We start from the raw sequence: 14,430 nt of genomic DNA on the forward strand, positions 1-14,430 counted from the left end.
TTCCCTCTGGCCTCAAGTGTTTCCCTTTTATTTTGCATGAGTGTAATTTAAAAAAGCTCGCTTTTAGTTTTGGGCAAATTCAAGTTTTGCCATTCCAGAATTATTCAACTTTTTTCCTGGTAAATTAGACATGTACCCACATGTTGTATTTTGCTTTGTTACTTTTTCAAGAAATTGTGGATCAAGGCTGAATTTTATCAAATAAGCTCATTTTTGGATATTTATCACATATCACATACTTGAATAATCTTTAAAATTGAGAATATAGATGGGCAATGTGTCAAAGAGATAACAACCCAACCAAAGAGCAGAAAACGAGCGGAACCAGTAGTATGCTTATATTGATTTACTTCACTTTTGCCTTGTTGTTGAGATTGAGTGAAAGAATTTTTGTTTTGTTTATTCCTATCAATTAGGGGGGTGGGGACTTGTATTCAACACTGCATAACTAAATGTATATCCCATCACCAGATATGAAGCAGCCAACCATACAAAATAGGCCCCCTGTCACTAAAAGGAGAAAAGAGATGCACAACATACAAAATATTCCATAAGGCTAGCTACATTGTATCATTTGAAATTATGTTTCATTTATTTTTTTTACATGTGGAATTGTTTTTTGTAAGTAGTTATTTATTCAATTCAAGGTAATAAATACAGTTACCTTTCAGTAATATGAAAATTAGAAAGTTGGGGTATGATCAATGCCAATAAGACAACTCTCCACCAGATATCAAATGTCTAAAAAGATTAACTTGAACAAAAAGCAGTTAGTGAGCCACATGTATAAAAGACCCTGTTACATGACACAAGACAGGCTGGAAAGGAATATTCTGCATCTGTTACAGATGCAGAATATTCCTTTCCAGCCTGTATGCAAAAGTGAAAATATGTTTAGAAATAAATGCATGTGTAGCAATGGATGCAAATGAATAGTCAATCCAGACAAAATTTGCAACGTTTTGGCGTATGTGGTTTATGCACAAAATTGTCAACCAAATTTTACATACTTCATTCAAATAATTTACATTAAAGAGGACAACAAAATAAAAAAAAAAGAACAGGGCTAATGGGTATCAGGGCAAAGCACCCAGGGCGAACAAGTACATAGGCGGATCCAGGGGGGGCCCCCTTTCATGGGAAAAATTTGGTTGATTATATAGGGAATCAATGAAGCATGACATAGATATATTGATAGTCAGTATGTCAATGCCCCAAGAAACTGCAAAATGAATTTTTAATAAGTTTTTAAAGTCATGATGAGTTTGAACCTCCACTGTAACCAGAGATTGAGAACCATGAGCCCTAAAAATGACACATGCCTCTGACAAAATAAAAAGAGCATGCCCCTGCCAACGCCCCCCTTTTAAAAATAAGAAACCAAACAAAACACACAACGATAATTATATTAACGAAAGGAATATCAACAGCTTTTCTATGACCTAATCAGATTAAATGTTCATTAAAAACTCAGCGGCAGGTAACAATATTCACGGAATGAATCTTGTTTTTTATAAGTTACTTTGAAAACTTTTAGTTAAAGTACGATCATGATTTCAACAAATCAGTCGGGGTCCCATGATGTGTAAGCCTAACACTCTAGGGTACCAAGTATGGTATAACGTTGGTATGGATTCAACATATTGCATGCCTTCCTTGGCATTAAGATTAACAAAATTGCTACAAAGAAGAAAAGAATCCAACTTTTAATGACATTTTACGTTGGCATTTTCGGCGCCGGAAATTGACAACGTTTATCTATATACTGACACAACTTCGGTTGAGGTCGATTCCGGCAATTCTGCTTAAAAAATCACATCCAGTAAAATTTATTGATGTCTTAACATATATTTGATATGTTTAAACTATTTTTAGTGGATAATTTTTTCGAGAGATGAATTACTATCGTGTTCTTCAGAAACAAGGTAAAGGGAGGAACAGGGCCCCCATAGTGGGGACATACTAAGTAAAGATGACCATTCTCCATTTCTACTCGATAGAAGTGCCTAATTTTTTCAAAACACATACATTTTGTACCAAAGATTAGCATATGAAAGTTTAAAAAAAATTGAGTCGGAGATTTTTTAGAAACACCTCATAATTTTAGCATATCAATAGACGTAATGGAAAAATAGCCAAAAATGGCGCCTTCTTCAATTTCGAAAAAAATCTATAATTTTACAATTCAGTGACACAAACTGCTATATTTAAAGTGGTTTTATACCTAATGATTCACCTTTTCATTATATTTGAATACATATTTACTTTAAAAACAGAAACTCTTCCAATTTTCAAATCTACCGACCATGCAAGGAAAAACCTATAAAAGATTGAGACCCCTACTTTAAAATGGGAACAAATTTTTGCCTTGGCTTAGACACCTCTGTTCTTTACGAATTTCAATGCCAAAAACTCGCGAGAATAGGTTGTAAAAATTTTTAGTAAATCGAAGGATAGGTATTTTTTTGTTCCCATTTTTGATATAGCCATTTAATCCTATAGTGCAGAAAATCAAAATCCGAAATTCTATGTTCAGATGTAAAAAAATAAGATTTCCTTATGTTTCAATGATCAAAAATGAAAATAAAATTTAAACTCATATATTTTTCTCATGTAGATATGCTTAAAATCGACAGTATTTATCGTCCGCACTTTGCCGCAAACGAATTTTAAAAAAAATACAAAAGCGCGCCATTTTTCAGTTGACGTCGGCAGACGCAAAATAGTCCAATTTTCGGCGTAGGACTACTGAGCGCCGCCGAATCACATTTTGGCCGAAAAGGCACATCCGGTTGTCCTACTGTCTCCTGGGATGATTGCCTACCAAGTTTTGTATGTACACATGATCTCTAATGTGTAGTGGAGGCAGGATGTGAGAGTGTTCATTCCACAGTTCATGTTCCCTCAAATGACGTTTGGCAAGTGCCAGTTCTCGATGAGACATTAACTCAGTCCAGGTTTCATGAAGAGAATATCTATCAGTATAGGAATGGCATCACGAATGGGTCGTCTAAACAGAATCAATGCTGGGGATGCTTTCGTTTCCGGGTCAATAGAATTTCTGTACATCAGTAATGCTCTCTGGAATTTATCAACATCCAACAATCCAATGACAGTGATGTTGTCCACCAGCATGCGTTTTACTGTTTTCACAGCCATCTCAGCCCTGCAGTTAGCATGTTGGTTTGCCACTGATGAAAGTCTATGACCAACACCCAAGGCCTTTAAGAACTCTTGCGTCTTCCCTGCTGTGAACTGTGGACCTCCATCAGATGTCAACTCTTCTTGGATACCAAATGTCACGAATGTCTTACGAAGTCTCTTGACAAGTCCCTCTGCACCTGATTCAGACTTGTATACCATTGGCCAGTTTGAATACCTGTCAACAATAACTACATAGTCATTACTGTTATAAGTGAAGTAGTCGCTACAAATCATCTGGAACGGATAATGTGGAGGTGTTATGTCATATGGTGGCTGCATAGGATTTGACTTGGCCATCTGATGGCAGTGAACACACTGGTCTCTCACTCAGGAAATGTCTACTGTGATATCAGGCCAATACACAGAGTCCATGGCCCTTGCACGCACAGCACTGACTGCTTGGTGGGCTGCATGTAGAGCATTAAGTACTGTTGTGTCAACTATTTAATCACAATCCAAATTCAGAGCTGTATCAAGCTTAAATGTTGTGTCCATACTTACCCCAACTGTTCAGGGTTCGACCTCTGCGGTCGTATAAAGCTGTGCCCTGCGGAGCATATGGTTTTTCTATTGAATCAAAATTTCAAATTAGTACATACATGATATAAACATGAAATTTTTTTTCTATGTAGCATTTTCTATTTATTTTGGTTTTCTAAGATTAGCTGTTTTGCATGTAAGCCTATGGAGCAGTCATATACAAGACTTCAACCTTCAAGTTTTCAATTCCCTATTTGATTGGACAGACTTCCAAGCCTCTCATGTCACTCATTTGTGTGTATACTTGGAGAAAAGACCTAAAAAAATCATGCTGAATTGATGAGATGGCGACACACAAATAAACTAGTGTTGTCAACGGTTAACCAGTTAACCGTTCGAACGACCGAATACCATGAATACCGAATACCAAAAAAGCTAACCGGTTAACCGGACTATTTTTCAATTTAAATAGATTTCATATAAATTTGAATTGAAATCATTAAATAGTTGTGTTTTCTTTAAAAAATGTTGTCGTGGTAATTAATTTAACGGATCATTTGTCCAGTATACTGATTGGATTTGTTAATCCAAAAATACAAAGTTAATTAAAACTTGTCTCTCAGCTCGGGGCAAGATCTTAAGGAAATATAATTAGTTTCATGTTTCTTTTAACAGTAATTTTTAATCAGTAATACGATTAAATTTTACGATTTACTTCGTTATTTCACTTTTGATCGTATATTGTGTAGACCTACATTTGAATGTGCAATCTCCGTCGTGCAAGTCTTTGTCATAACTAAATGCGAAATCAAAAACTGTAAAAAACAAACCAAGGTGAATGTAATCAATGTATATACTTGATGGTATGAATATCAGGATTAATCAATTTTAATTGAAACACCTCACATTATTTTTGGAGACAACAAGACAAAAGGGAATAATCATGGGTTTCAGACATATTCAATTCTACGAGATCAAGAAGTTTTTTTTAATTTAAAATTTGAAGTTAGTATAATAGTTGATACCGTGTATTTGATTATTAAAAGTCAAACTTCGACAGGAATCTTCACAGACAAGCCTTGTAAAATCAAAGGCCAAACTTCAAATCATCGTATTATAAAACGTAAATGTATGACTTGGATGGAATGTAGTCATATTGAAACTCATACCACATCTTCTTATATCAATGTGTAGGGTACTTTTGACAAGGCCTTCAAACATTAACTTAAACTACCGGTCAAGTTGGGTCAACAGGTTAATCCGTCGAAAGATTATACGAGTAACCGGTTAGGCAAAAGGGTACGATTTGACAACACAGATAAACAGATTGAATTTAAACACTTTTTACATATTTGCCTTCTGTTTGTTGTGTAATTATTGTATCTTGAGCTCTCTCTTACACTATTTACATTTCTTTTACAATCCAGAAAAATCAGTATTACAAAATATATTAAATATATCCAACCTATTGATGCCATGGTTGCTATGCCACACCATGTAGAAGCAGGGATATACTTTACATTGCTTTAATGTCTGGTAACTTTGCAAGATAGGTTCCTTGAAGACTCTATAACCATGATAGCTAGTATAAAGTACACATGGAAACTTTATTATATGTTTAAAAAAAATTGTTTTGTCCCACACCCAACAAAAATATGAAAATATTTGTCTTTTTTCTTTTTTCAGGTTTTCTTCACACTGTTGGAGATTTCAAGAAAACATTACCAAAAGCTAAAGGATAATGAAGCTCTTGATGACGATGATAAAGCTGTGATATTCTATTCAAATCCAAAAGATATTCTATTGGAGCCAGAACGTAGGTCTTTAATAAAAGATTTCATGTCACTTAATAATATTGAATAGTTGAAATTTGTTTGCTTGAAAATAACAAAACAAATTAAAAGTGCAGGCTATTATTTTCAATTATGGGATTTGCATAATTTCTTGTGCTTGAAAATTTTGTCTTGCCTTGACGGAGTCAAAAAGTGAGACATAGGTATGTTTCCGGTGTAGGCGTCAACAATGTATTAGTTTGTGATTAGGTCTAGTTTATGTTGAACCACAAGTGGTAGGTCAATTATGTATGGTATGCAGTTGTATAAGCATTGGCACATCTCATTTCCATGGAGATTATTTGGCCCTGCCCCCTCAGGTATGGTCTATTGACTTCAAAACGTTTGCTTATTTTACATGTATTAGTTTGTGATCAAGTCAGTTCCTGGGGAACCATAAATGGAAGGTCAATGATATTTGGTATGCAGTTGTGTAAGCATCAGCATACCTCATTTTCATGGAGATAATTTAGTTCCGTTCCCTTAGCCATGGTCTATTGACTTTGAAACTTTTTCTTATTTTACATGTACAATTTTGTGATTAGGTCAGTTTATGGGGAACCACAAGTGGTAGGTCAATGATATTTGGTATGTAGTTGTGTAAGCATCGGCATATCTAATTTCCATGGAGATAATTTGACTCCATTTCTTAGTCATGGTCTATTGACTGAAAATTATTCTAAGTTATCATGTATTTGTTTGTGATCAGATCATTTCAAGGGGAACCATTATTGGAAGGCCAATGTTAATTGGTATTCAGTTGCTTTCGCATTGGCACATCTCATTCCCATGGAGAATATTTGGCCTCACCCCTCAGTCACAGTCTAATGACTTTGAAACTTAGTCTTAGTTTACATGTATTAGTTTGTAATTAGATCAGTTAAAGATGAACTGCTTATTTTAAATCAATGATATTTGGTATACAAATTTATTGGCATTTGCAAGTATTGTTTCCATGGAGATTATATAGCCCTACCCTACCCCCTCTTATTGACTTTGAAATTTCTCTATAGTTTAGTAGTTAATGTTTGTATTTAGATTTGGGAACGACTTATAATAAGTCAATGGTCATTTTGGTATTTGGTATGCAGTTGTATAAGCATTGGCACATCTCATTTACATGGAGATTGTTTAGCCATGTAACTCAGTCATGGTTCACTGACTTTGAATATTTTTATAACTTGTGTAAAATGTAAGAGTATTGCTATTTTGATTTCAATGTTTGCATAATCAAATTACAATAAGGCGAGACATATCTCTGTGATAACAGTTTATTTAATGAATTCCCTGTTTATTCTGCATTATAATATTTTTAGCGCTGCACAACACTTTCCATCCAATGTTCTTTGTATTGGTAGTGTTGTGTGCTGCACAAACATCCTGTTAAAATGTGAATTTTTCTTTGTGATAGAAAGTGGTGTGTGATGCAGCTATTGAATTCCATGATTGAAATTAGTTTTAAGTTGAACTAATTAAAGATTTAGCTTCAATCCAACAATATATAACTCTGAGATACTGTCAGAGTAAAAATTAATATGGTCATTAAATTTGAACTTTGTACTTTAGTTTTTTTCTTTGTAATAATTATATAATAAACATTATAAATAATGATAAACATTATAAATGAATTATTTCTTTTTTATGATAAATTAATTATTTTATAGAAGTATTTTTTATTTTTATTAAACCTGCAAGTACATGTAAGTGTTATTATTTTTGAAGGATACATTATAAATTCTTCAAAAACTATAATAATTATGGTAAAGATGGTTTATACATATATATACTCAAAAATTCAACTAAAAATGTTATACACAAATGAAATGTTATAACCTGGACCTGGTTTTTCATCTTTTGGTTTAATGTATCATTCTGTTAAGTGATTTAACCATTTTTAGATTTGTAACTCATTGTTAAATTATAAGTAAATGTTCCTATTTCTAAAACTAAGAACTCATTGAATTTTCAGGGCCTATATACTGTGGATTCATTTATTTTCGTGGGTATCAATTTTCGTGGATAAAGGAAAACTTGTATATTCGAGGATATTTGATTTCGTGGTGGTGCCGAGGTCTGCAATACAAGACAATAGAAAATGTGTCATTCGTTGAACATCTAATTTCGTGGTTTACTTGTACCCACGAAATCAACGAAAATTGGTACCCAACGAATATTAATGAATCCACAGTAGCACCAATAATACCTTCTTTATATCATTTAAAGCATCAAATGTCTGAAAAAAAGAAACAGACAATAGGATTTGGGTTCACTTTGTTATAATATATATCATGTATATAAATAAATATATTATTTAATACAATTTTTCTCTCTCACATTTTTGGTCTTTTATAGCAGTTCAAATACAAAAATGAATTAAAAAGGTACAAATGTATAATGCTGCTTGTTTCAATAAATTTGATCCTGACTTTCAAAACATTTGTCTATTAAAAATATTTATTGTCTTGTTTTTATTGCAGTCTCATGAAATAAAAATCTTCATAAAGCTGGTAACTAAATAAATGGCAAATACGGATGAACTTTATTTGAGGTTTACTTTTATGATTGAAACATCTTTGTTTACAGATGTTATCTTAAGTCTTTTTCGTGTTTGTACATATATTGAAGATGTGCATGTGGTCAGGATTTTGATTTTTGTCAAGCCTTCAACTTTAGTTGAAAAAGCGAGACATAGCAATCCTTCATTCTATCGTAGCTTTGACAGAAGCTTCTTACAATAAAGAGGAATATTTTATTGTTTTTATGCCCACCTACGATAGTAGAGGGGCATTATGTTTTCTGGTCTGTGCGTCCGTTCGTTCGTTCGTCCGTCTGTCCCGCTTCAGGTTAAAGTTTTTGGTCAAGGTAGTTTTTGATGAAGTTGAAGTCCAATCGACTTCAAACTTAGTATACATGTTCCCTTTGATATGATCTTTTTAATTTTAATGCCAAATTAGAGGGTTTACCCCAATTTCACGGTCCACTGAACATAGAAAATGATAGTGCCAGTGGGGCATTCGTGTACTGGGGACACATTCTTGTTTTTCCTCATTTTTGTTGAGTCTGAGATTAACAGCAAGAGTAGGCGAGACACTGGGTTCTGTTGAATCCTTACACATTTTCATTAATACTTGCTCTTTTGGGAGATAGTTGGAATGTTATTTTTTGATATACTTGCATAAGAGGTGCATTTCCAGATAACTCCTTCTACAGTTTAAATGTTAGAAAGTTTTTACTTTGCAGACTGTTTGTACATATACTGAAGGTTTGCAGGTGACCAGGGTTTTTGGATTTTTTTTAAATATTTGCTCTTTTAGGAGAAACTTGAATGTTGTTATTTTTAAACTTAAAACTTTTTGCGTCACATAATGGTATGATGTTGTCGTCTGCATCCTCCGAAGCCACATTTGGTGTCCAGACAATAACTATGGATCTCTTTGAAATTTGATAAGAAGGTTCAATACCTCAAAAGGAAGGTTGGGATTGATTTTGGGGATGATGGTCCAAACTGTTAGGATTGGGTAAATATGAATTTGTTGGGGGCAAAATTTTTTATATTTCGGATTTCAGAAATAAAGTAAAACTTTCTTCAAATATTCTTTTTTAAGGGATTAATATTCAACTGCAGTGTATTGCTTAAAGGGGCACTACCTACAAGATATATAAAAAATCTAAAGTAAGATTTTTTTTGTTCAATCAATAATGAAATTAATAATTAATTATTCACTTTACATTTGTAACTCACATGTCAACAATGAAAATGAATCAAAGGTAAATCATTTGATAAATATATTTTTAATCTACAAAATAAAATCAAACAATCAAATAGACCTATAAAAATCATATTGCACGTGTTGGCTTAATCATATCTTTATTTATATTTACATCGCTTATATGGTCATCTGAGGTCAAATTGATAATTAATTAAATGAAATGAACCTACATATTATTGACCCCCATGCTCTGTAAACTGTTTATTTCAGATGTTTTTTGGTTTGGATAAAATTGAGAATGGAAATGGGGAATGTGTCAAAGAGACAACAACCCGACCATAGAAAAAAACAACAGCAGAAGGTCACCAACAGGTCTTCAATGTAGCGAGAAATTCCCACACCCGGAGGCATCCTTCAGATAAATGTTTTACATTGTTTTAAATCAAATATAAGAATTTGAATCATGTGTCCATGAATTTGACAGCTAGTGCCCCTTTAAAAGCAAGTATTTTTTTTTAAGTTCATTAAACCACATTCATTTTGTGTCAGAAACCTATGCTGTGTCAAATATTTAATAACAATCCAAATTCAGAGCTGTATCAAGCTTGCTTGTTGTGTCCATACTTTCCCCAACTGTTCAGGGTTCGACATCTATGGTTGTATAAAGCTGTGCCCTGGGGAGCATCTGGTTAGAATATTTATTTGTTTAAGAGGTACAGTGAACAATAAACCTATGTGCCACTTTGCTCAAATTCATATATATCAGCAGTGATTGTATATTTAGATTAAACTTTGCATCTGAAGTGGAACCATATGAGTCTTCCAGACACAATAATATCTCTAAGAAAATCTCATATTGACTTTATTCATAATACAGTTCCTTCAGATTGGATGGGGGAGGGGGAGGTTTCACTTTGTTTATTTATTTTTTTGTATTTGTTATAATGTTATTTTATTTGTTGAATTATTGTGTAAACAAATATTTAAATGAATTTAAAACATAGTTATTCATGTACCTATAGATACCCTTAACAACTCTAAGAAATACACCATTTACTACAAAAAAGACTAAATGATTTTTTAAGTGATGTGTTTTTCATGTTGTAAAGCTAAGTTAATTTGAAATGGGGAAAAAGGGGTAAATTTTAAACTATTTATTTTGTAAGTATATTTTGATTTTCATTAATACAACAACTTTTTGTCATTAAATTTTATTGTACATCTTTGCTCTGTCTGTTTTTATATTGTAACTGAGCTAAGTAAATGTGTTTGATCTTATTTTACAAAATACATGCAAAATATTAATACATTATTATAAGTCCTTGAATTTTAAATGTTTCTTTAAGACTTTTTGTAATTTTGATAAGCATTATAGTATGTTAACTTATAAATTAAATATGAGATATTTAGGTGAATTTGTGAACATCAATTTGAAAGGTAATGCCTCTAATGGACAAAGAAATCAGGCTGTTATAATCTGATAAATTAATGTATGTTTGCAGATTTTTTTTTAATATGTTTTGAATTAACTATGAAATAATTGTATGTATATGTATCAACATTAAATATATTTAAAATTTTATGTTTGATATCAATTTTGCTGTACTACATTTAATGTGAAAAGGGACTTAAGAATGATCTCATTATTTGGCATCTGTCTTCTCTCTTTTTCTTGTGGTAAACTTAAAAATAAAATGACATTGCCAAATATCACCAAACTTACCCGAATGTTTTTCATGGTATTTGATTTGATAATTGTATCAGGTGATTCTATTCATCCACAAACATGGCTGCTGTTGATAAAAATAGAAAATATGAAGGAAATGTAAGTATAAACTTCAACAGTAAGGACTTACTAGGTTAAAATTATCAGAAAGGTAGATATATTTTCTACGGAAAAATTAGGAAAATGGCACACACCTAGTTACTGAAATGACAATGCTAAGTAAGTTTCGATAATCTCAAAAACTTCAAAAAAGAATTTCTTAAAATTTATGATTAGGTTATACATTATTTTAAGACGAACTACTTATATATATATATGAAATTTGATATGAATTTGTATAAATATTTGTACAGTTGATTGATTTTCATGATGTTGTTAGATAGTATTAAACTATTATGATCTCAGATGGTTTAACTATTGAAACATACATGGTATAATTAGATTTTGTGGAGCCTGGGACATCCAGTGTAGCAGAAAGCTTGACATAGGGAAAGTGATAGGGTGGTGGAAGTAGTTTCATTTCTAAAAAGCTGTATATTTTAGAGTGTAAAAAAACTGGATGTTTCATACTAAGTAATTGATGCCTGATGTTAAGAAGTTGCCATCTATCATATGTCCATTTTCCTTGTCACTCTTCGACCTCATTTTGGTAATTAATGCAGATAGTTTAATGGTGTTTAAGTTTGTTAGTACAGTCAAGGGTCTAACTTAAATAAGTTATTAGAGAAAAATAACATTCATGTTGTTATTGTGGGCTAAAATATCAAAAAACTGTGATAACATATGTATGTTACATGTTTCAAAGAGAAAATATACAACCTTTGTTTTATAAAAAATTTCTCAAGTTCTATTGATATTATAATTTTCTTTAAGTATACTAATCTTTGCAAAGATATAACAGCTCATAGTTTACAAATTACGCATAGTACACCTATGTTATTACAGAAAATATATTCCTGCAATAACAAAAGGGTATTATTACAGCTTTTCTATATCTCTTTAAAGGCTTTGCTCTGACATGCATAGCAATGTATTTCAATTCATTGTAAGAAATGATGATCAGAGCTTGTAATTAGGAACTGCGCAATATTCCAAGTGTCTCATATACTCTCATATAGTAAGTCACATGCTTGTAATAACTTAATCCTTGTTACTACAGCTTTGTTTGCCCTTAAAAGCCATGTCTCATTGTTTTACCATGGTTGATTAAAATTGTATCAATGGAAATAGAAAATTAGTTATGAAGGTAATATATTAAGCTACTGCGCAAAGTTTTAAAAATTCCCAAGTGTTCATTAAAGATAAAATATTTATGATACATTTAACTGATAACAAACATATGTTATCACAGATTTAGGAGAAAAGAGTCGACAACTCATGAAAGCGTCGTTAATAATACATGCATGTTATTTTTCTCTGATAACTTATTTAAGTTAGACCCTTGACTGGTGTATGTAGATTAAACTTCACACACTTGAAGATCTATATACTTTTTCGTTATGATTCTTAATCTTATTTTTGAGTCATTGAATTTTTATTGAGTTTTTTGGTCACTTTTCATGCTGTTTCTCTATTGCTTAAAAGCTTACACACTTAATATGGGGAATTTATTTTAAAGAAACATTATACTATGAAAACTGAAACATGTTGTAATGATTTTTGTTTCTCTCTTTTATCAACTTTCTGTTTTATGTAAATTTTCAGTTTATATATTGACATGCAAAATTTTCTTTGCTAAAATCTCTTTCCTTAATCAGAATTATTGCTTCAATTTGGTATCATATAAAACATGTTGTGAGCAATTGTTTTCTGTCTCTTATATTAAGCAGGAATATTGGTGTGTTTTGCTTACTATAAACTATGTATCTTTTGTTAAATGCACATACACTGCGAATAAGATGAATTATTTTACATGAAAATTGAATTGTTGTTTGTTTGTTAAAATAATACATGACAGATGCTTAGCTATTGTTAAATGCTTATATATACATTTAAATCATTGTTTGACTGTTTATATTCAATTATTTTAATTTGTAAATTATATATTCAGCATACCCATATACACTTGTAAACATGGTAAACATATGAGTTATTTCATATTACAATAAATCGTAATTGTCTGCCTTGAATTGTTATATATTTTGGCACTACTTTATTTATATATGGATAGATATAGTTCCCCCTGTATGGGTTTCACTCACATTGTGATTATCAATCAATTGAAACATGCTTGGTATAATTGGTTTTTATTGTCGAGCCTGCGACTTTTGTCACAGAAAGCTCGACATAGGGATAGTGATCCGGCGGCGGCAACGTTAGCTAACTTCTTAAAAGCTTTATAGTTTAGAAGGTGGGAGACCTGTATGCTTCATACTTTGTATATGGATGCCTCATATTTCGAAGTTTCCGCCAGTCACATGTTCAATGTCCTTGACCTCATTTTCATGGTGCAGTGACTACTTGGAAAAAAAGTTAGGATTTTTTTGTAATATTATGTTAAATTCTCTCTTATTATAAGTAATAGGATAACTATATTTGGTATGTGTGTACCTTGCAAAGTCCTCATGCACGTCAGACAGTTTTCACTTGACCTCGACCTCATTTCATGGATCAGTGAACAAGGATAAGTTTTGGTGGTCAAGTTCAAATCTCAGATACTATAAGCAATATATTGGGTGAATGAAAGGACTAAGGTGTACATGTCCAACTGGAAGGTGTCATCTGACCTTGACCTCATTTTCATGGTTCAGTGGTTATAGTTAAGTTTTGTGTTTTGGTCTGGGTTTTATATGACCGCAAAAATATTTGCAGTCATATATTGGTATCACAGCATCGTCGTCCAAAGACGGATAGTTTCCGGATGATAACTTTAGTACAAGAAAATAGAAATCAATAACATTTTAACGCAATGTTACTAACCATGAAATGAAGGTTGGGATTGATTTTGGGGGTTATGGTCCCATCGGTTTAGGAATAAGGGACCCAAAGGGGCCCAAACATACATTTATCTAGTTTCAGGACAATAAGTTGTGTATAAGTATTTTAATTACTCTGAAATTATACCACAATGTTCATACCATAAAGCAGTAGGTTAGGATTTATCATAAAAGTTATGGGGCAAACAGTCTAGGCATTAAGGGCAAAAAATAAAGGCACCAGTGGTATACCGGTGTTCAAAACTCATAAATCCATGGACAAAAAACAAAATCGGGGTAACAAACTAAAACTGAGGGAAACATATTAAATATAAGAGGAGAACAACGACACAACATTAAAATGTAACAAACACACACACACAGAAACGGACTAAGCATCAGACAAATTCAATGAGAATAACAAATATAACATCAAAACCAAATACATGAATTTGGGATAGATAAGTAAGTTATCACGTTTTATAGTAATGTGAATTTACACTCAAAAATAAGAGAGAAAAAACCGACACAACAGAAACACAACGTTAAAATGTAACACACAC

General features: G+C 32.1%; 1 protein-coding gene across 2 annotated transcripts in view; it reads left to right on the plus strand.

Annotated features, from left to right (window-relative positions):
• LOC143056400 (uncharacterized) overlaps positions 1–13,074 on the plus strand; it is a 33,876-nt gene extending 20,802 nt beyond the window's left edge. The window contains exons 5-6 of one of the 2 annotated variants that reach the window (XM_076229491.1): positions 5,371–5,500; positions 9,497–13,074. In XM_076229491.1, coding sequence (XP_076085606.1) covers positions 5,371–5,500; positions 9,497–9,516 — 150 coding nt within the window. In that variant the 3' untranslated portion in view covers positions 9,517–13,074. Of the gene's footprint in view, positions 1–5,370; positions 7,040–9,496 lie in introns of those variants that run through there. The other variant, XM_076229490.1, reaches the window with a different exon arrangement.
• The last annotated feature ends 1,356 nt before the right edge of the window (positions 13,075–14,430 follow it).

The sequence above is a fragment of the Mytilus galloprovincialis genome, chromosome 13, assembly GCF_965363235.1.
Source record: "Mytilus galloprovincialis chromosome 13, xbMytGall1.hap1.1, whole genome shotgun sequence".
NCBI classification, from domain to species: Eukaryota; Metazoa; Mollusca; class Bivalvia; order Mytilida; family Mytilidae; genus Mytilus; species Mytilus galloprovincialis.